Source organism: Amyelois transitella, chromosome 26, assembly GCF_032362555.1.
Source record: "Amyelois transitella isolate CPQ chromosome 26, ilAmyTran1.1, whole genome shotgun sequence".
Lineage (NCBI taxonomy): Eukaryota > Metazoa > Arthropoda > Insecta > Lepidoptera > Pyralidae > Amyelois > Amyelois transitella.
The window spans coordinates 613,591-636,057 of NC_083529.1; the positions used below are offsets into that span (position 1 = coordinate 613,591).

At 36.1% G+C, this 22,467-nt stretch overlaps 3 protein-coding genes and 1 long non-coding RNA gene across 5 annotated transcripts; 3 read left to right on the forward strand and 1 right to left on the reverse strand.

The window, feature by feature from the left end:
- Positions 1-132: 132 nt before the first annotated feature.
- Positions 133-3,201, forward strand: LOC106131744 (mediator of RNA polymerase II transcription subunit 20). Its single transcript, XM_013330938.2, has 5 exons — positions 133-312; positions 387-529; positions 938-1,114; positions 1,792-1,874; positions 2,379-3,201. The coding sequence occupies exons 1-5, from the start codon at positions 299-301 to the stop codon at positions 2,583-2,585; spliced, it is 624 nt and encodes a 207-aa protein (XP_013186392.1). The 5' UTR covers positions 133-298; the 3' UTR covers positions 2,586-3,201.
- A 2,480-nt stretch (positions 3,202-5,681) lies between these two features.
- On the forward strand, positions 5,682-16,040 carry LOC106131720 (uncharacterized). Its single transcript, XM_013330895.2, has 12 exons — positions 5,682-5,945; positions 6,341-6,449; positions 8,209-8,345; positions 8,826-8,909; positions 9,566-9,648; positions 10,240-10,362; positions 11,030-11,177; positions 11,920-12,050; positions 13,261-13,411; positions 13,835-13,988; positions 14,544-14,689; positions 15,855-16,040. Exons 1-12 carry the CDS (start codon positions 5,843-5,845, stop codon positions 15,998-16,000), a joined length of 1,515 nt encoding a protein of 504 aa, XP_013186349.1. The 5' UTR covers positions 5,682-5,842; the 3' UTR covers positions 16,001-16,040.
- Positions 16,041-16,162: 122 nt separating this feature from the next.
- LOC106131729 (uncharacterized) lies at positions 16,163-18,620 on the forward strand. Of its 2 annotated transcripts, XR_009657404.1 has the most exons (4): positions 16,163-16,750; positions 16,891-17,081; positions 17,531-17,672; positions 18,093-18,620. It is a non-coding gene; the product is annotated as an uncharacterized LOC106131729 (long non-coding RNA). The 2 variants fall into 2 exon arrangements; XR_009657405.1 differs by lacking the exons at positions 16,163-16,750; positions 16,891-17,081 and adding an exon at positions 17,172-17,306.
- Positions 18,589-20,237, reverse strand: LOC132903437 (myb-related transcription factor, partner of profilin-like). Its single transcript, XM_060951772.1, has 5 exons — positions 20,003-20,237; positions 19,749-19,819; positions 19,477-19,609; positions 18,977-19,159; positions 18,589-18,764 (listed from the first exon to the last, which is right to left on the reverse strand). Exons 2-5 carry the CDS (start codon positions 19,808-19,810, stop codon positions 18,660-18,662), a joined length of 483 nt encoding a protein of 160 aa, XP_060807755.1. The 5' UTR covers positions 19,811-19,819; positions 20,003-20,237; the 3' UTR covers positions 18,589-18,659.
- Positions 20,238-22,467: the final 2,230 nt, after the last annotated feature.

A 22,467-nucleotide genomic window follows, 5' to 3' on the forward strand; every position in this document is an offset into this window, starting at 1 on the left:
TATACGTTCTGTTTCAAGCATAGTCTCTATGTACCTATATTTCTTGGCTTTTATTTTTGTGAAGACAACATTAAGCTATCTGTAGTGTCGTGCGTGACTGTTGCTGTCACTCACTGTCAAGTGAATCTGAAGCACTGCATTTATTTATTTATTTTCTTGTAACCTCACTGTTTGTAAAGTTTATAAATTAATTAATATCGAACTTTTGGAACTGATTAGCCCATAATATAAGTTAAATATATAGATTCTTTCTGCTTAATTGTAATACTAACTTAAACTTTTTTAACTGTAAACCGCTATGGGTGTCACTGTGTAAGTGTAAGAGAACTTAATTTATTATTTTTGTCAGTTTATGTTATGTTATTAATAAATGAAATTCATTACAGCCTTCAACAATATCCAGTGCCAGAGAATAAAACCGGCACGTACGTTATAGAATTGCTTACGAAACGGATTTTAGCTCTTGGAGCAACGCAACAAGGGCAGTTTTTGGTTGACTGTGAGAGCTACTTGTCTCATCCGCAGATGGGTTAGTGTATTCTTTCTCATTGTAAATTTTTAGTTACACTCTTAGCTGTGATGCATGTGAGGTGGGAATCTGGTTATTGACATTAACCTACACCTTTATCAATAACTGAAGCTACTTTGATATACTAGTAGTCTAATATTGCAAAGCCGTGTGGTTTTCGACACTAACAGAAAAAAAGAACCACTACATCTCTTTTCCATGGATGTCGTAGAAGGCGACTATGGGATAGGCTTATAAAATTGTGAACCTTTTTTTAGGCAATGGGCTAGCAACCTGTCACTATTTGGATCTCAATTCCATCATTAAGCCGAGCAGCTGAATGTGGACATTCAGTCTTTTCGGAACGATTGGCTCTGTCTACCCTGTAAGGGATATAGACGTGACTATATGTATTTTATTAAATTCCAGGCACAACAAAAACAGTGCACATCCTTCACAATTCTGAACAGCCGGCGTCAGTGTTCTCCATACTGGAGAGTGGCACGAAGAACATCCATGTGATAGCGGACGGACTCTTTGACCTGCTCATGATGAAGCTGTCTCAGCATTACACGTCTAAGAAGCAGACCAAGATTGAGAGTAAAGGTATTGACATCATAAGAAAAAACATACATACACACATACATATGTATAGTTGCATCTGTATCCCTTACCTGTAGCCATACTTAACTAAAAAAAAATATTTATATTAAAGAAAACATATTTTGTATATAAAAAACAAATAATCTCTTCAATAATAAGTGTTACCATATGTTTTTGATTTGAAGAGCAGTAAGAATTATATGTTATGTTTTATACAATTTTTTTTTTATTTCCTATGTAATAAATCTCTTAGTTTAGTAACAAATCTCTCAGAAACAAATTATAAATCTCTTAGTTATTATTATTGTTTTACAATTAAATTTCAACATAATTTTCATAATAAGACAGAACTAAAGACTAAATATACGGCTTATTTAAAAAAAATATACAATTCTAAAACCTTGGCAGGCAGAATATACGAGTATATTTACACAAACTGTACTTAGATAATTAAGATCTATTTTAACCATATTCAAGGAATAAATGATTGGAATTAATCAGGAAATATAATTATGACATGTTTCATTTTTATTTACACAGCTGAAAGTGGCCTTTCAGTTTTTTCAAGATTGTTAGCTCTGTCTTCCCCTCAAGGGATATAGACTTGATGCTATGTATGTATGTTTATTTTTATTTACATGTCTGCAAAGTTACACAATTGTATTATCTTTTATTTTTAGGACCGAGATTCGAGCTAGGAGACTTCTGTGTTAAGCTCGGCTCGGTGACTATGAATCAGAATTTCAAAGGAATACTGGTTGAGGTAAGTTACAAAGATATAGGTACATATATAATGAGAAATTTGCTAAGAACTATTTGAATCTTAATCCTCCTATCATTTAGCCCACAGAACACAGTGATATTTAACCATACGGCTGAACTATTTTATTTATTTATAATTTGATTTTGCCGTGTGGTTCCCGGCACCAATAACAAAAATAGGAGAATTCCAATTCTTTCCCATGGATGTCCTAAAAGGCGATATAGGTTTTTGTTCTTTCTTTATTTTCTATATTATGGCTTCCACCAGACTTTGGGTGATTCTGCCAATGTCTTGGATTGAAGAGACACGATACTACGAAATTGGTCAATGGACGGTTATACGATCTGAAAGGAGAAGGTTAAAAAATGTATAAACACAAAAAGACTAGGGCTATAGGCTTATAAACTTGAGATTCTTCTTGTAGGTGATTCTGTCAGAGACCCAAACACCTGAGTCTACCCCGCAAGACGTGATTATATGTATGTATGTATGTTATATTTCCAGGTAGAATATCGCCCCTGCGTGATGGCTAACGCAGTTTGGGGACTCCTTCGAGAGTTCCTACAAGGCCTCTCGGGCTCCACGGTGTCGGTGCAGCCTCCGCAGCACCTCCTCAGCCGGATGAACGAGATCTACACCCCCATAGACACCATATACCAGTACCTGGAGCATTTTAGTGCTTATAGAAAGGTTACTGGCATGAGAGCGTAGTTAAGTGATCCAGGTTGGATACAAGAGTGGTCCTATTTAAATAGGTTGAACAATACCCGGAGTAAAAGTTGAACCGAAATGGACGCTGTGGTAATATTAATTTTATTGGGAATTTTTGTAAACGCCATAGGACCTAGAGAAACTCCCTGAGGAGGCCCCTTTTTAATTGCTCAAAATCCATGTTAAATTACTCAATGACGTTATTATTATATAGAATACTCTTCTGTGCGATGGTTGCATATCGTGGGACCTTCTAATTTACTAAATGATTATATTCAGTTAGTACAATTTTATATGAAAGCGTCATTGGGCCGAAAGAAACTCCCTGAGGAGGCCCTCTTCGCTGCCGGTTCCTACAAGGTCTCTCGGGCTTCACCGTGTCAGTTCAGCCTTCACAGCACCTCCTCATAGGTAGTATAAAACCCGGAGTATTAGTTGAACCAAAATGGCGTCGATTTACGGTGTTGTTATCCAAACATATAATTTATTTGCACAATTGTGGCATCAACTATAATAAGTGTCACTGGTAAATAATATTGCAGTACTGTACTCTGTATAAATTGAAATCCCTACAAAAATTATAGTTTCTGAAAATAAATAAATAAAATCTTTGTTATACTTGCATTTATTAATCATTTTTTTTTTTTAACCCTTAAATGGATGATTTTTTTTTCACGTTTTAAAAAAATATATTTGTGTAAAAGACGTGTATTACTGTTTAGGAAAAATGAGTAAAAAAATCTAGACATGAATTTACTATACTTTTTTTGCAATAATATGAGTGTTGTTTATAAACTACATTGCGCATTCATTGATGTTTTGCAAGTATGGATAAAATAAGAGTGGATATTGTTTTTGAAATGTATTTATTTATTCTTCATTATGATATTTATAAAAACAATTGATTTTTTTCGTATCACATAAAGACACACGACATTTTTGGCACATTTTAAATGTAAAGCCTGAACATTTCGGGAATTTGCACCTCTGCTGCTTATCCAGCCAAACTGCCCAATGACATGTCTGATCTAATCTGACGTCTTTCAAAGGAATTGCTTGAGCTGGTCCACGGAACTTCTTCATTACCAGTTCTCTTTGTATTGTGCTCCTACTTGGTCGACCATGTTTAGCGCCATTTGCAGGTAGACCCAATTTGCAGAGGGTTTCAGCAAGTTCTAGCCTGAATGTACCCAAATTGAGAAGTTGATCATTTCCTTTCATATTATTTACCTTCTTGAACATAACCCATGAATTTATAACTGCGAGGTCCAGGAAATGATAAAATAAGCGGATCGTCCACTTGCGGCTCTTGATTGTGATGTGATAACGACCTATAAATGAGTCTAATAAGTCCACGCCTCCCATGTGGGCATTGTACTCCTTGATTACTTTGGGGCATGGAATAGCAACATCTCTCTTTCTTCGATTTATCAAAGCGTGTGACTGTGGTTGCTGGTTCTGCTCCTACGTAAGTGGATAGAAGGTTAACGGGCTTGTTATCTTTCCACACAACAGCACTTACGTCAATATCATCCACAGTAGCCACGTTTTCCTCATAGAATCCTCTGGCTACGTTTTTTTTTCATTATAGTGTTTTTTTTTCAGGCAATTTGCAGTTTCTCAATCGGTTTACTCTTACTGTTCCCAGTGAGAAAATTCCTTCTGTGAGAAAATGCTTCCAGTATCTGATTTTCTCCCCTAAAAATAAGGCTGTCTTCAGCAGTAACAAGATTCCGTTTTCGCCAAACCAGAGGTCGTTTAGAAATCCCTAGTGATCTACTCTGGGGTGCTGCTTCTTCGGCTTCCAAAATAGGAGGGTCTGGCATATTTTCATCGTTGTCGATGACAAGAGGAGGATCAGCATCCACTTTATCAGACTGGGCATTCTCACCTTCATCACTATTTTCAAGGTCTCGAAGAACATCTCGAGCTGTTTGATAATAGTGACCTTCATCCTCTACTTCGGAGTCTGACCCGTCTAAGCCGTCTTCTGAATCTTCAAGAGTTTCTTAATACTTTTGTAATTTCGCTTTCTAGTAATCGCGGCAAGCTGAAAAGCAAAATAAAAATCCTTCACCTAACATGCGTTTATTTAGCAGGCAATGCGCATTGTAGTTTTCCTACAACATACCATATTTCGCCTTATTCAACAGTAGCAACAAATTATTTTCAATGTTTTACAACATAAACATGCAATTGAAGATATAATCAAGCAAATAAAAATATGTTTTATACTTACATTATATTTTATCAAAGTCCGAACACAGCTACAAAACTTAGTTTCGCGCCACTAGAAAACTTTTCTTCAAAGTGACATTTGACATTACCTTTATTTCAAATGCATAAAAGTATTAGATAGTGCCAACATTAAAAGAAGTACAAAATTCGTTCAGAAATAAGAACTAGTTGTCAAAAATAACAAAACATTAATAGAAGGTCAATTTTATCTGTGATGTTTAGTATGTTGTTTAAAAACAACATTATCCATTTAAGGGTTAATTTACGGCTCTACTTAAATATACATAGTTTAAGTTACTGTAAGTAGGTACAATTTTATAATGTAAATTAAGTGATTTATTTAAAAAATAAATTCATTGGAAACATATATTTTTCTTCTTTTTTTAAATACCATAACGGATATTTTTACATTTCTTGGCATTTTTGTTTATTATAAGCAAAGGAAAGAGTGAAATTGTTATTATACTAAAGTTTCACGTGTTTATAAACAATAATGTATTAAAACAACATACTTACGGACAAGTCTTCTTTTACGAATAATAAGTTAGTTTGTGTGATTCGCATGATAAGTACAATATGTGGAATATATTTAAAGAATTTAAAATAAGTTACGGAAAAGTCTTAGGGACTTTAGTAGCGTCCTTCTTTTTAATAAAGGGTAAGTCAGTAGTATTTTTTAATATTTAGTCTTATGTATCCATATTGATACCTATTACCCAAGCTTAATAATCATGTCGTGTGGTTTTAGGCACTTTATTCATTCATACATATGATCATGACTATTTCCCTTGCGGGGTTGACAGAGCCAGCAGTCAGTCAGTTGAGCTGAAACGCTTAATGATAGAATTGAGATTCAAATATTGACAGGTTGCTAGCCCATCGCCTAAAAGAATCCCAAGTTTATAAGCCTATCCCTTAATCGCCTTTACGGCGTCCGTATCATCTTTATTCTATGGAAGTGAAAGCCGAAATAACCTCGTCTGTAAAATATTACAGTTTCTTCTATATTGGCACTAAAAATGGACCTTATAGACTGCGGTATAGATAACAGCGCTAAAGTTCAAGTTGGTGATGTGGAAATCAAAGAGTACCCTTGGGTTGGGATACTGTATTATATGAATCGTGAGTAAAAAAGTTTTTTAAGATCTATAACATTCTAAATCAGAAAATCTTTCGTTTAAAAAGCTGCACCAATTTTTGACATTTGGTATCTCTTCACGGGCTATTAAGAGAACTAGCAGTGCCCGCGACTTCATTCGTGTGGAATAGTTATTTTGGGCATCATTGAAGCCCTCAAGGATGAATCATTTTCCCCGTTTTTTTTTTCACATTCTCCATTATTTCTTCGCTCCTAAAAGTTGCAGCGTGATGTTATATAGCCTAAAGCCTCGATAAATGGTCTATTCAACGCAAAAAAAAATTTTTCAATTCGAACCAGTAGTTTCTTAGATTAGCGCGTTCAAACAAACAAACTCTTCAGCTTTATAATATTAGTATCTATAGATGATGATTTTCAGATGGTGAAGCTGGGGAACAGCGCGCAGTGACGACGGTAGCTTTGATACACGTTCTCTTTGTAATAGCCCCAGCCGCTGATGTGGGGCCGATGCCTAAAAATGATTTCAGGTACCTACGTATACTTCTTTTTATTTATTTTTTTATTTTATTTGTTACTAGCTGACCCGGCAAACGCTGTTTTGCCAATTATTTTTATATATTATTGCGGAACCCTATTTTTTTCCGAAATAAAATATAGTCTATGTTACTCGTGGATAATGTAGCTTTCGAATGGTGAAAGAATTTTTAAAATCGGTCCAGTAGTTTTTGAGCCTATTCATTACAACCAAACAAACAAAGTTTTCCTCTTTATAATATTAGTGTAGATCACTCTAAGTTTGTTTATCACTTGTGCAAAGCAGCTTCCTGGTTTGTGTGCTATTTGATGCATCTTCAAGCCAGGTTGCTAGTGTTTTATGTAATGTGATGACGCAAATGGTTTATTCTATATATTGGACGGCCTCTGTGGCGCAGCGGTAGTACGCTTGTCTATGTCACCGGAGGTCCCGGGTTCGAATCCCGGTCAGGGCATGATGAGAAAAGAACTTTCTTTGATTGGCCTGGGTCTTGGATGTTTATCTATATAAGTATTTATTATAAAATAAAGTATCGTTGAGTTAGTATCTCGTAACACAAGTCTCGAACTTACTTCGAAGCTAACTCAATCTGTGTAATTTGTCCCGTATATATTTATTTATTTATATTCTTACGTATACTTAGATGGACAGTTCTTTTTTGTGTAGGTATCTTCAGTCACCTAGAATACCTACGTGGTGAGTTCACAACGTGTAGTGAGGAATAGAACCATTCCATTTCTTTCCCATGTATGTCGTAAAAGGTAAATAAGGGATAGGCTTATATACTTTCTTGGACTCTTTAAGGTCATGGGCTAGCAACCTCATTAGTAAACAGTTGAACGTGGCCTTTCAGTCTTTTCAAGACTGTTGGCTCTGTCTACCCCGCAAGGGATATAGACGTATACATAACATTATATGTTATGCTCCGTTACGTTACTAACGTTATGATTATTATGTTATTTTGAACGGGATTAGATTATTACAGCGTCTAACGCTAGTGGTAATCCACAGTATCTTTTTTTTATTCCAGTGTCTAAAATAAATCTTCTCTCCCTTACATGAACTGCGTACATACATATAGTCACATCTTTATCCTTTGCGGGATAGACAGAGCCAACACTCTTGAAAATAGTGACTTGCCACATTCAGGTGTATGTTTAAAAGATGGAATTGAGATTCAAATAGTGACAGGTTACTAGCCCATCGTCTGCAAGAAGAATTCAATACATGAATTTGTTAACTAGATAATTAATTATAATTGTAATTTTCAGAGCCAACACACGCGTCCTGCTTGCATATAGTCACATATATATATATTATATATCCTTTGCGGGGTAGACAGAGCCTACAGCTTTGAAAGTACTGAAAGGCCACATTCAGCTGTATGTTTTAAAGATGGAATTGAGATTCAAATTATGACAGGTTGCTAGCCCATCGTCTGCAAGAAGAATTCAATACATGAATTGGTTAACTAGATGATCTATACTAATATTATAAAGCTGAAGAGTTTGTTTGTTTGTTTGAACGCGCTAATCTCAGGAACAACTGGTTCGAATTGAAAAATTATTTTTGTGTTGAATCGACCATTTATTGAGGAAGGCTTTAGGCTACATAACATCACGCTGCAACTATAAGGAGCGAGGAAATAATGGAAAATGTGAGAAAAACGGGGGAAATTATTCATCCTTGAGGGCTTCAATGATGTCCAAAAATCGCGGGCACAGCTAGTTAATTATAATTGTAATTTTCAGAGCCAACACCCGCGTCCTGCTCGGCGACAAGTGGAACGGGGAGGAGCGGCGCGTGCGCAGCTACGTGCTGCACCCCGAGTACGGGCAGACGTACAACACGATCGCGCTCGTTCAGCTCAGAGAATCTGTTTTATTAAGTATGTGTAAATATATAAAGAATGATTTATCATAAAATGAGGGTAGGTATAGCAGTTAATTTCACGATTAAACTAGGCTTTTAAGTGCAAATAGCTCATGATTTTAATGTGTGTGTCACACACACACACACACGCACACACAATCACGTCTATATCACCTGCGGGGTTGACAGAGACAACGGTCTCGATAAGATGGAAAAGCCCCGTTTAACTGTATGGCTTAAAGATAGAATTGAGATTCGTATAGTGACAGGTTGCTAGACCATCGTCTAAAACAAGAATCCCAAGTTTATAAGCCTATCCCTTAGTCGCCTTTACGACATCCATGGAAAAAGATTATAAGGAGTAGTCCTATTCTTAAGTGCAATTCAATTCAATTTATTTATTGCATCCTTAATGTACAGTATATGTATTATATACAGCAAGGAACCACACGTCATTTATTATACTTTTCTAACATATTGTGGTATTTAATTTCAGCCAAATATTTGAACATTAGACCCCTGTGCCCACCACCAGACTTATTGAGAAATCCAGAGTTTTACGTTGTGAAGTTTAAAGAAGGTAAATTAATAAATAAATAAAATAAAAACACATAGGTATATTACACACATTGAGTTTGCCCCGAATTAATTTCGAGACTTGTGTTGAGGTATGTTAAATTCAATCTATATTAATACGAGTATTATAAATAATCTAATCTCAGAAACTACAGGTTCGAATTTAAAAATTCTTTTTGTGTTGAAAGGACCATTTATCGAGGAAGGCTTTAGGCTATATAACGTAACGCTGCAACTAAAAGAAGCGCAGATATAATGGAATATGTGAAAAAACATATATACATACGGTCACGTCTATATCCTTTGCGGGGTAGACAGAGCCAACAGTCCTGAAAAGACCGAATGGTCACGTTCAGCTATTTGGCTTGATGATAGTATTGAGATTTAAATAGTGACAGGTCATCGCCTAAAGAAGAATCCCAAGTTTGTAAGCCTATCCCTTAGTCGCCTTTTACGACATCCATGGGAAAAAGATGGAGTGGTCCTATTCTTTTTTGTACTGTTGTAGGGAACCACACGGCACTGTGAAAAAAACGGGGGAATTTATTCATCCTTGAGGGTTTCAATGATGCCCAAAATAACTATTCCACTCGGATGAAGTCTCGAAGAAGATTTCTTACAAAGGACTACACTACTCGGTTATAATTTCTTTTGTTTTAGATTATAATAACCTTCAAAAGGAAGTTATACCAGTGATACATGTTCCAGGCAATCTTTGTAAAGACTTCTATGTTTCAGCAAATGTATGTATTTTTTAATTGTTCAAAGGTAGATATAATATAGATTACAATTAAATCAAATTAAAACTAAAACTACTTATAAAAAGAAAGAAAAAAGATGACTACAAACTAAAATTTAATTTATAAATTGTACAGTCCCTGCATAGCATCAACATGGCGGGAGAGTGCCCAGAAGGCTGGCAGCATTGCCAATTTGAATGGCAATGCTGATTCTCTGAGCCAGATAATTTCCAACCCTCCGGTCACGAGATACATCAATCAGCTTTACATATATAGATACATTGAATAATAATAATAAATTAAATAATAATAAATTCCATTACAAAAAGTAATAATAAGTTCAATTTCTAAATTTATTCAAATTCAAATTCAAAATTTTTATTCATTATTATAGGATACTATATATCGCTTATTAATTGTCAAAACGTATGGTTTAACAACATTGGTTGACGTCAAATAAATTACTTAAAAACTAAGTTTACTGCCGCTTCCAAGGCGTCAGTGCAGAAGAAGCGGTAACAAACTGCACTGCAGCATTTTCTTCAACAACGTCAACTTTACAATATAGATTATGGTCTGTACGCTTTTTTCAAGCTGTACACGGCAAAGATGCGCCCCCCCCACGTGGCGTGCGTGACGTCACCGCGGGGCGCCGCGTGCGTGTGGGGCGCGGGCGCGGCGCTGGCGGCGCGCGACGCCTGGGGCCGCTGGATGCTGGTCAGCTGTTACAGTTACATCTTCTTGTTTCGTTGTTTATTGTCTTCTTTGTTGTTTATTGTCTTTGTTGTTTATTGTCTTCTTTGTTTATTGTCTTCTTTGTTTATTGTCTTCTTTGTTTATTGTCTTCTTTGTTTATTGTCTTCTTTGTTTACTGTCTTCTTTGTTCTTTGTTGTCTTCTTTGTTTACTGTCTTCTTTGTTCTTTATTGTCTTCTCTGTTTACTGTCTTCTCTGTTCTTTATTGTCTTCTTTGTTATTTATTGTCTTCGTTATTGTCTCGTCCTGTAACGAAGGCCATCTGCCACAGATTAATCTAAACTAATATTATAAAGCTAAAGGGTTTGTTTGTTTATTCGAACGCGCTAATCTCAGGAACTACTGGTACATACATACATATAATCACGTCTATATCCCTTGCGGGGTAGACAGAGCCAATAGTCTTGAAAAGACTGATAGGCCACGTTCACCTGTTTGGCTTTATGATGGAATTGAGATTCGAATAGTTACAGGTTGCTAGCCCATCGCCTAAAAGAAGAATCCCAAGTTTATAAGCCTACCCCTTAATCGCTTTTTACGACATCCATGGGAACGAGATGGAGTGGTCAACGTCTTCCCTCACAGGGTAGACAGAGCCAACAGTTCTGTATGCTTGTATTGTTTGCCAGTTGGGCCTGGGCGTCCGCGGGCCAGGCTGCGGGATGCCCTCCCGCTTCCTGGACATGATGAGCTACTACCCCTGGATTGAGAGCAGCCTGGACAAGTTCTCCCAGGTCACAATATCTAAGATACATGAACACAAATATGTGTTGCGGTGTAAGTGCGAATTCATATACTTTATCTGTTATGTTTGTTTGTATTTTTTTTTTAATATGCTTAAGCATTAGGTTGGCAATATTTTTCAAGATAGTGTTTTCAAAATTAATTGTAGACACAGGTCGCGCCGATGGGCATCTGCTATTTGATACAGGTACCACATCTTTGCTATGTGCGTAGTGCAAAATATATTAGATTAATGCCATTTATCTGCTTAATGTTTGTTTGTATTTGTTTATGCCATGTGGTTTCCGGCACCAATAGAAAAATCAAATTACAAACTTGGGATTCTTTTTTTAGGCGATGGGCTAGCAATCTGTCACTATTTGAATCTCAATTCTATCATTAAGCCAAATAGCTGAACGTGGCCATTCAGTCTTTTCAAGACTGTTGGCTCTGTCTACCCCGCAAGGGATATAGACGTGACCATATGTGATCATTCAAAGAAACAAACAAACTCTTCAGCTTTATAATATTAGTAGATAAAATAACTTTTGTTAATAAAAACCGCCTTCAATCGATAACCTTCTTTTTTGGAGTCGGTTAAATTTGTAAAACCTTTTCCTAATCGTAACAAACACTTCCCCAAAACCGCATCAAAATCGGTTCAGCTAAACGCGAGATAATCGTGAACAAACATACATACAAACATACGGTACATAAAGTCTTCTATATACATTCTGGGACTCTGTCCGCCCCGTAATGGATAAAGACGTAACAATATACGTTTTAATACTTCCAGCGAGCGATGGCATGAGCAAATCACTCCAGCGTTACGGAGACTGTGATTATGAGGAGCAACAGAATTTGATATACCGGGAGCTGATCATACTACAAACTGACAATAATCAGTACCAATTCCTCACTTACAATGTGAGTATAAATGTGTAGCAAGAGCTATGATCCGGCTCGACCGCCACCAAAGGGAAGATCTTCCTGTAGGCTAGGTGTGACGCCTGGGGAACCGCGCGACAGACGATGTTGTGTCGGAGGTTGTATATATACATGCATACATACATATGGTCACGTCTATATCCCTTGCGGGGTAGACAGAGCCAACAGTCTTGAAAAGACTGAATGGCCACGTTCAGCTATTTGGCTTAATGATAGAATAGAGATTCAAATAGTGACAGGTTGCTAACCCAACGCCTAAAAAAGAATCCCAAGTTTGTAAGCCTATCCCTTAGTCGCCTTTTACGACATCCATGGGAAAGAGATGGAGTGGTCCTATTCTTTTTTGTGTTGGTGCCGGGAACCACACGGCATCTATACGTTGTATACATATATACCTAGCTCCAATCCGTGAAATCATTGAAATCGCGATTTGGGTTCTTCGCTGCTATTGGCTGAGCGCGTCAATTTCTTTGCGATGATTGACAGTTGTTGTGTGATTTGATGTTGTTGACGAGTGGCGTAGAGATGTCGCCACAAATACCAACTAATATTGGATGTTTATCCATAATTATTTACGGGTTCGAATCCCGGCCAGGGCATGATGAAAAATTGCCGTGTACAGCTAAAAAAAGCGATTAGACCATAGAGCATAACGTTACAACGGCGTCTGTGGCGCAGCGGTATATAGTGCGCTTGTCTGTGACACCGGAGGTCCCGGGTTCGAATCCCGGCCAGGGCATGATGAGAAGAGAAGTTTTTCTGATTGGCCTAGGTCTTGGATGTTTATCTATATAAGTAGGTATTTATTATAAAATATAGTATCGTTGAGTTAGTATCTCGTAACACAAGTCTCGAACTTTCTTCGAGGCTTACTCAATCTGTGTTATTTGTCCCGTATAATTTATTAGGTAGTATTACTAATATTACATTCATACATACATATAGTCACGTCTATATCTCTTGCGGGGTAGACAGACCCGACAGTTCTGTTTTATGATAGAATTAAGATTTAAATAGCGACAGGTTGCTAGTCCATCGCCTTAAAAAAGTATCCCAAGTTTGTAAACCTATCCCTTAGTCGCATTTTACGACATCCATGGGAAAGAGACGAGGCGGTCCTATTCTTATTTCTATTGATACCTAGACCTCTTATATTGTAGAAATTACATACATAACTTCATTTGTACAGATGACGATAGCAGATAACGTGGAGTACACATGTCTAACTCTCGAAGTGGTGAACGCGTCGGCCGTCTCCGAGATGCGGGTGAAACACATGTGTCCGCGGCCGGAGAAGCTGGAGGGCAAGAAGTACAGGGGGCCCTGCCACACCTACAGATGTGAGTGCTTCGTGATACGAAGAATATAATAGAATAGAATGGAATGGAATGAATGAAATGAATGTTCGTTCCCGTACTCCTCCGACACGGCTTGACCGATTCTTATGAAATTTTACCGGGTCGGGACAATTAGTTTATATATATAGACCCGGTAAAATTACATATATATATATATATAAAATTATATATATATAAATATATATATATATATATATAAATATATATATATGTAATTTTTTACTGCTTTATTAAATGTATGTTATTATATGTGACAAATAATAAACATATAGATATATAAAAAAAAAAAGAAATTTATTACGATGAAAAAATAGTCACTAACCGAGCATGAATTTGAAAAAAAAAACTCCGTCTGTAAGAATATTTGTATGTTTGTTTTTTATAAGAATTATTATGTGTTTCCAGTGTCAACGTTCGATATATCCGTGTACATGATGTTCTCCGACAAATTCCGGTTCGAGATGTACGCGTGGGGGTTCCCCAAGGACATGAAGTTGCTCGACATTCAGGAGTGGAAGTGGGAGGAGGGGACTTACTACGAAGACTTCTCTATATCACAGTGATTTCTTTTTGATTATGCTCTTGTGTGTAGCGCCGTGCGGTTCCCGGCACTTATACAAAAAAATAATAGGACCACTCCATCTCTTTCCCATGGGTGTCGTAAAAGGCGACTAAGGGATAGGCTTGCAAACTTGGGATTCTTTTTTTAGGCGATGCGCTAGCAACCTGTCACTATTTGAATCTCAATTCTATTATTAAGCCAAATAGCTGAACGTGGCCATTCAGTCTTTTCAAGACTGTTGGCTCTGTCTGCCCCGTAAGAGATATAGACGTGACCATATGTATGAATGTATGTAAATATAAACCTACTACTTCTGCCTATCCCTCCGGGAAAGAGCCGTGATTTGCGAATTGAACGATTTTATAATTGAACGAAAATAAAATGGGATATTCATAGAATCCCAAGTTTGTAAGCTTATCCCTTAGTCGCCTTTTACAACATTCATGGGAAAGAGATGAATTGGTCTTATCCTTTTTTTGTATTTGTGCCGGGAACCACACAGTTTAGATATATTTATCAAAAAAAAATAAAAATTATTTTTATCCTTACCAGTGTGGAGTACAAAGGGACTCAGGAGCAAACGGGCTTCGGGTTTGAACCCCTGGACGAGACTGTTTGGGTGCCAGATTACGACGTATGGGCGTCGACCATATTCGACAATACATCCACAACGAGAATACCAGGAATCGGTTATTTCGGTAAGTATGAACGCAACAGTTCTACATTCATTCATGTTTTTTTTTAAAGTAGACAATGTGCATACATACACAAAATCACGCCTCTTTCCCGGAGGGGTAGGCAGAGACTACCTCTTTCCACTTGCCAAGATCTCTGCATATTTCCTTCGCTTCATCCACATTCATAACTCTCTTCATGCAAGCTCGGCGGTTTCGGGTACTCTCGACCTGACCCTTTACCAGGACGTCCTTAATTTGATCAAGATACGTTCAATGTGCATTCGTCCACGATTTAGATTTAAGAGATCTATATTTGTAAATTGACGTCCGATGTTAATGCTGCAGTGTAGTTTGTTCCGCCGCTTCTTCTACACGTGCGCTTTGGAAGCGGTAGTAGTTGTAATTAGATTTAAGTGATGTGACGTCAATTAGTGATACCTTGTGTCCAATTTTGAAAATAAATCTATTCTATTCTATCAAGTTTGTATGTGGTAGTGCACGGCGCAGGGCACATACCGCCGAAGCAAAGCAAATGAAAACTCAATAAAGATCTTAATAAAAGTGAACATACATACATATAATCAAGTCTATTGTCCTTGCGGGGTAGACAGACCTAACAATCTATAGGTCACGTTCAGCTGTTCGGCTTAATGATGGAATTTAGATTCAAATAGTGACAGTTTGCTAGCCCATCGCTTAAAAGAATCCCAAATTTATAAGGGATAGGCTTATAAACTAGGGATTCTTTTTTTAGGCTATGCGCTAGCAACCTGTCACTTTATATGAATCTCAATTCTATCAGTAAACCGAACAGCTGAACGTGGCCAATCAGTATTTTCAGGCTCTGTCTCCCTCGCAAGGGATATAGACGTGACCATATGTATGTATTTAAGACTGGAATTAGGATTTATTTTTAACTAGCGACCCGCCCCGGATTCGCACGGGTGCTAAATTATAAATGTTATTATACATAAAAACCTTCCTCTTGAATCACTCTACCTGTTACAAAAAACCGCATCAAAATCCGTTGCGTAATTTTAAAGATTTAAGCATACAGACAAACAGACTAAAATAGCGACTTTGTTTTATACTATGTAGTGATGATGAATAATCCTGCTGTAGTTTATCGAAGTCTGAGATATATATATATATATATATATATATATATAAATATGTTGTATGGCAGGAAGTCACGAAGAGCCGCCACCCACGAACCAAGACTTTGAACTCTCGAAAATCAGATCCACTTTCGCGCCAGCCACCGACGACGTGAATCCGCGCCAGGACTTCGATTGGTACGGCATCAGAGACCGGCGGTACGCCAGGAGTTAGGGTTATCAAGTGGCTAAATAAAAAAGATATTTGAAGAGTATATTGGTTTTATCATTTTTATATCTTCTTTGTCCTGGATTTAGATGAAAGTCAAGATGACGGAGCCACCTCGCAAAACACAAATATTGTCGAACCAGGGGGCTTAGACAAAGTAACATTTTGAAAACGATGACGAAGTTCGGCAATAAAAAAATGTATGGGATGACATAAGCCTTCGCTAAATCACGTGATCGATCGAGATCGATAACAAAATTGGTAGACAATGTTTACATTCATGTCGAAAACGAAACGAAATCGTCAATTAGCGAATTGTTTATTCGCCTATTTCAATACAAATGCGTAGCCAAGCGGCACTTTTGACGTTCGCTTTCTCTTCGGGAGCGATCGTTCGATTCGACATGTGTTCGCCATAATAACGAAAGCTTGGGGGCTGTCGATATCGCTACAAAATGGCCGAAAATTACAGTCAGCTGTGATTTGTGTACAAGGGCTACGTTGCGTTAATACAGTTTTATTTATATAAAAATGCATTCTTTACGTTTATTGTGGGCTGCACATAATGAGAATACCTGGGTGAGGCGTCAAAGGCGATTTTCATCAAGAAGACATATGGAAACGATTGAAGATATACCGGAATTGTTGTTTATACAACATTTCAGGCTTGATAAAAAAACTTTTCGACGATTATGCGACGAACTAAAAAGATATACTGGATTGAAAGGATCCAATGAAATTTCCCTGGAAGTGAAGGTAAGAACTTTCATAAGGATTAACCTCATAGGGAAATAAGTATACTTATCTCTAAACTTAGAATACTTATAGAAATTTCTATAGTCTAATCCTATAAAGAAAACCACACGAGTATGCAGAGACATTACTGTGTTTTTCAGGTGCTGTGTACTCTAAGCTTTTTAGCCACAGGGTTATACCAGACAATTGTAGGTGTGGGACAATATTTGACACAACGGACTACAAGTCGCTGTGTCAGGGAGGTTGTGAATTCTTTAAATCACAATTGGATGGTCAGCAGGTGGATAATGTTTCCACAAACACCACATGGGAGATCTTTAATCAAAGAGAAGTAAGTGTAATTATAAAGATATAAAACCTTTCTTAATATTTGTCACCTAGGCCTACAGCCAGTATTTGTTATAAAATTGTTAACATTTCCAAATTCCATATAAGACATAATTTGCCTGGAATTATTGGGTGCATTAATTGTACCCATATAGCTATAGTAAGACCAGAGGAGGATGAATATTCATTTTTTAATAGAAAAGGATATCATTAATTAAATGTTCAAGTGGTAAGAAACTAGACTTAATTTTTATTATCAAAACACCTAAATATACTACTCTTTATATGTTGTGCAATAAAGTGTTAATTCAATTCAAATGGCCTGAATATACCTGTCAAAGGTATCACATGTAAATAAATATATAGGGACAAATCACACAGATTGAGTATTATATAACTTTTTATCAATTGTTATATCCCCAAAACAAATTGTTTTGTATATTTTTTCCCCAGATATGCGATTTCGATTTAAAAATAGTTAATGTCAATTCAAAATTTGGTGGTGCTACACATGACTCCCACATATGGTCCGCTAGTCATGTAGAGACTTTCATGCGAGGGCTTCATGAAAGTGGTGAACATGTTTGGTTATTAGGTATGTAAGACATTTTTTCTTATATTTCATTGCAAACCATAATAGATAAAAAACTTATATGGAATAAACATATGTAAAGTATTTCATTTAAATAATACATCTACTTCTATAAACTATTGGAAATCAACTAAATTAAATTAGTATTCATTGTTTGCCACCCAAGTATACATTATAGTTCTTCAATTTATTTTGAACTAGAGGCCGCCCGCGACTTCGTCCGCATGGAAACCCTATCAATCCCGCGGGAATTCTGGGATGAAAAGTAGCCTATGTGTTATTCTGGGTCTTCAGCTACCTACATACCAAATTTCATGGTAATCGGTTCAGTAGTTTTTGCGTGAAAGAGTAACAAACATCCATACAAACTTTCGCCTTTATAATAGTAGTAGGATAAAATATTTATTGAGTATGTAATTTCAGGGGATTCTGGATATCCACAGCGACCTTGGTTGATGACGCTTATACTAGATGCTGAACAAGGGTCCCAAGAAGAAATATATACCAGACGTCATGTGCAAGCCAGATCTCGCATAGAACGATGTTTTGGATTACTGAAGGCTCGTTGGAGGTGTATGCTTTGACACCGTGTTCTTCACTATCAGCCTTACGTGGCTAGCAGAATTATTAACGCATGTTGTGTATTGCATAATATTGCAATACATGCTAAACTACCTGCTCCAACAGATATGCCAGCTGAGGCTCTTGATGGTAGTGAAGATCAAAGTATACAGCATAACACCTCTACAACCAACACTAATCAAAACGAGTTAATTCGAGGAAGGGCTATGTGAAATTATCTAGTCAGTAGAATGCAGCATTCTACTGACTAGATAATTCTGTCTGTATATAATTTATAGTTTCATTTTATTTAAGCTTAAGTATATTTTTTTAAGTTAGTATCAAATGAAAAAGAAAATAATAATAATAATATAACAATTTTAATAAGTATCCAGTCTTTTAACTTATCAATATACTTATCTACTTATTTTAATATTTAACCACACCACCACCATAGTCCACATATACTGGATCATCTTCTTGGGCAACAACTGCAGATGATTGAGAGGGTGCAGGTGCAGAAGATTGAGGTCTCTGAAAAAGTTATTATGGTGATATTTATTGAATATGTAGATACTTAATTAAATAGTATACTGTTTTATCTAATTATATATGTGTAATGGCTAAAATTTTTAATTTCTAATATTCAAGTACAATATTTATTCAACAAGATTTACCTAGTTAGTATTGATTTTTAGCTAATAATTTTGTTACATGAGGTACTGGAAAATAAGGTTAATACATACACTAAATCCAAGCTCTTGTATAGAGTCTTGTCCTTCCACTGCTGTTGGGCCGATAATAGCCAGAACCCTTTCCTCCAAATGCGACAAGGATTTCTGGCTAGCCGGTCCACCTCCAGTCCCTCTGGCATGTTGCCGCAAGGTCAGACCTTTTTTCTTAGTCTTGGATTTTAAATCGGCCCATACCTTTTTGGAATTATCAGTCATAAGTATGCATACAACAACTCCACTGGACCGAAAAATTCCTAACATCCCTGTTACCTCTTCTTGCACATATGTGATAATAATATATGATATTCTAGGTGCTTGATTTGCACATCAAAGCAGATTGTAACTTGTGACTTTATCTATACCAGATCCACATCCAAATTGCTTGGCATGTAATATGTAGAAAAGATTATTAAATATAACTAAATATCTGAGTAATTTCCATAGAAAGAACTTATAATCACAAAGACTCTTCAAATACGGCTATTGGAATAGAATTGCTAGTCATTACTTACTTTTTTCCACTTGTCTGTTGTTTCGTTGACACCACCACCAACGGAATTTAATATATTAGTAAGATCAGACCATAATTGGTCTGACCGTACTCGACCTTGTGCCCCTGCAACAGGCCTAGCCAGGTCCCCATGACTGTAACATAAGCAACGGTTCAATACACAAATGCTTCATTGTTATTATCGCGTCATTGTTTACATTAGCGATTGAAGTGGTACCAAAGTTTTGTACGATTGAATTTAAAAGAAATGGAAAATAACTTGGATTTACCTACCTTTCCATATACTCCAGTAGAGTTGAGAGTTGTTCGGGACTTGCCCTTACCCTAGAATCCATTCTTTAACACTAAAAATAAAAAAAATAACTATATTTATTTTGAACAGTTACAATCACGATGATTCTATTTAATTTTGAAGAAATCTACGTAAAAACTATGTAAAAACACTAATAATTTAACACTATCAAAGTTTTGCTATAAGATTATTAAAAAGCGTCAAGAATTAATAATATCAATTAAAAACGACTCACCACACTCACAGTAAACACTCACTTAAACTTTAGAATAATCCCGCTTTGTTTGTTCCAATTTGAAACTGACAGCTAAATTTTCGTTACCATAGCCAATATTCGTTTGTTTATCGAACGATCCGTTCGACACAACGATCGCGACAATTGCGTTACATTGGCTAGGAAATGTTTATCGTTATCTCTAAGACGAAAAAGAACTTCGACATCGTTTCGTTAAGAAGCGATACTACATTGTCTAAGCCTCCAGCTCTTAGTACCTAGTTTGTACCTTTTGGTCTTTGATGCATCCTCACCATTCTCGAGAGGAGCCCGGGGTATGCCTCTGGCCATGGATTCTTTGAACGTAATCAGGAAACCTGCACATTCAGGTTTGCAACTGAATGTGCAACCATGGATCTAATACGGGTTAGGTTTGCCTGCAAAGGTTGCGGGGCTCAGAAATTTGAAATAAAAATATAAGTTTGTTTTGTTTTTGTTAAGAAACACACAGGGTTGATTTCAATCATACATGCACATATAATCACATATTTATCCTGTAAGGGGTAGACAGAGCTTGCTGTCTTGAAAAGATTGACCACGTTCAGCTGTTAGGCTTATGATGGAATTGATATTTGTAAATAATTTGGCTGATATTTAAGATGTGACTGAATCTATACTACCTAATATTATAAAGCTGAAGAGTTCGTTTGTTTGAACGCGTTAATCTCAGGAACTACTGGTTCGAATTGAAAAATATTTTGCGTTGAATAGATGATTTATCGAGGAAGGCTTTAGGCTATATAACAACGCTGCAACTATAAGGAGGAAAGAAATAATGGAAAATTGAAAAAAAACGGGGAAAATTATTCATCCTTGTGGGCTTCAATGGTGCCCAAAATAACTATTCCCCGCGAACGAAGTTGCGGGCACAGCTAGTATTAAAGTTTCTAAATATCTTTAATTAGGCAAATAGTACCTACCTGCAGATCTGTGGCTTCAGATTCATAAAATAAAAATACGCATTATATATAAGTATGATAACTTGTATAATTATATTTCTTTATTAAAATAACACATTGATATATTGATTACAATACTGTCATGATAATACAAAAGAAAAACAGGCTTAAACTTTGAAGAGGCGTCATTTTTTAATAGTGACAGCCCATCGCCTAAAAGAAGAATCCAAATAAAAGTTAAAGCCTTTTAGAGAGAAAAAGATAGAATATACCTAATGCCTTGTCAACGTTCTAGAAGAGACCATCAGATGGACAAAGATATAAATTAGGAAGTGTCTAGTCCGCCACCAGCGGCCATTTAACAAATCGAATTACTAAGCCGCTAGTGGTAAAATAAGAAATTAAATAATTCTGCCACAAGTATTGTGGTATTCAAATTTGTTCCTTTAGTCAAACTAATAAAGTCTAATTTTAAAATACACTAGGGCAGCGTAGTGAAGTTGTTCCTATTGCGGCAGAATAATATAAAATGCTATTCCGCCACAAGTTATTAGTTATTGGAATATGTTCCTTATAACTTGTATATAAAGCATATATTTCATTATGTTAAAGTATCGTACCGAAGTTAGTAATGTGACAAAAACAAAAACATAACCCTTTCGGTTTTTTTTGTAGTTGATGAGGAAGTTTTAAACTGTTTTCATTGTTTGTATTACTGTAAATTATAATTAACGATAAAACCCAGAAAAAGCACTTAGAGTGCTTTTTCTGTGTACCGCAAAAATACAAAACAGCTATGTTAAAATAATTAAGGCCATAAAACAATAACAGTACTTAATCAAAAGGAAGAGACCAAAAAAATACAACATTTAGAAATAAACGACGAAGAAATAGAAAATGATGACAGAAATAAAGATGAAAATACGTTTAAAAGAACAAGTAACATAGAAATTAACAATAACACTACAGAGGTTTTAGAAACAGAGCAAATTGGATTTGCTAAAAATATAGTAATAATACATAATGAACAAAAAGAAAGCAATAAAATAAACTTAGAGACACATGTAATAATACATATTGAACCAGAAACAGAAAAGGAAGACACAAAAAACTATGAAAATGTAACGATAAAAACAAATAAGGCACATACATTAATCGACCATACTGCAGAAGATTTAGAGATAGTAAATATAGAATACGCAGAGAGACAACTTATAATACATAATAAACAGGATGAGAAAGAAATAAATCTACATATAGAGAAACCTGTTGAACAGAAACAAAATCTAGAAAAGGCTGAGAAACATGTAAAAACTGAAGATAGAAATGACAAAAATATGCCTGATTAAATGCCTTTAGCTAATGCACAGACCTGTAATGCTCTTGTTAATCAAACAATAAGATTACCAGCTGTCCGAAAACGCAGAGGTCGACCCAAAGGACATGATCTAACAGTAGTAGGAGTTAAGAAAAAAAAGAACAATATCTAAATAAACGTTGTTATGTACTCGTACATGAAAAATAAAT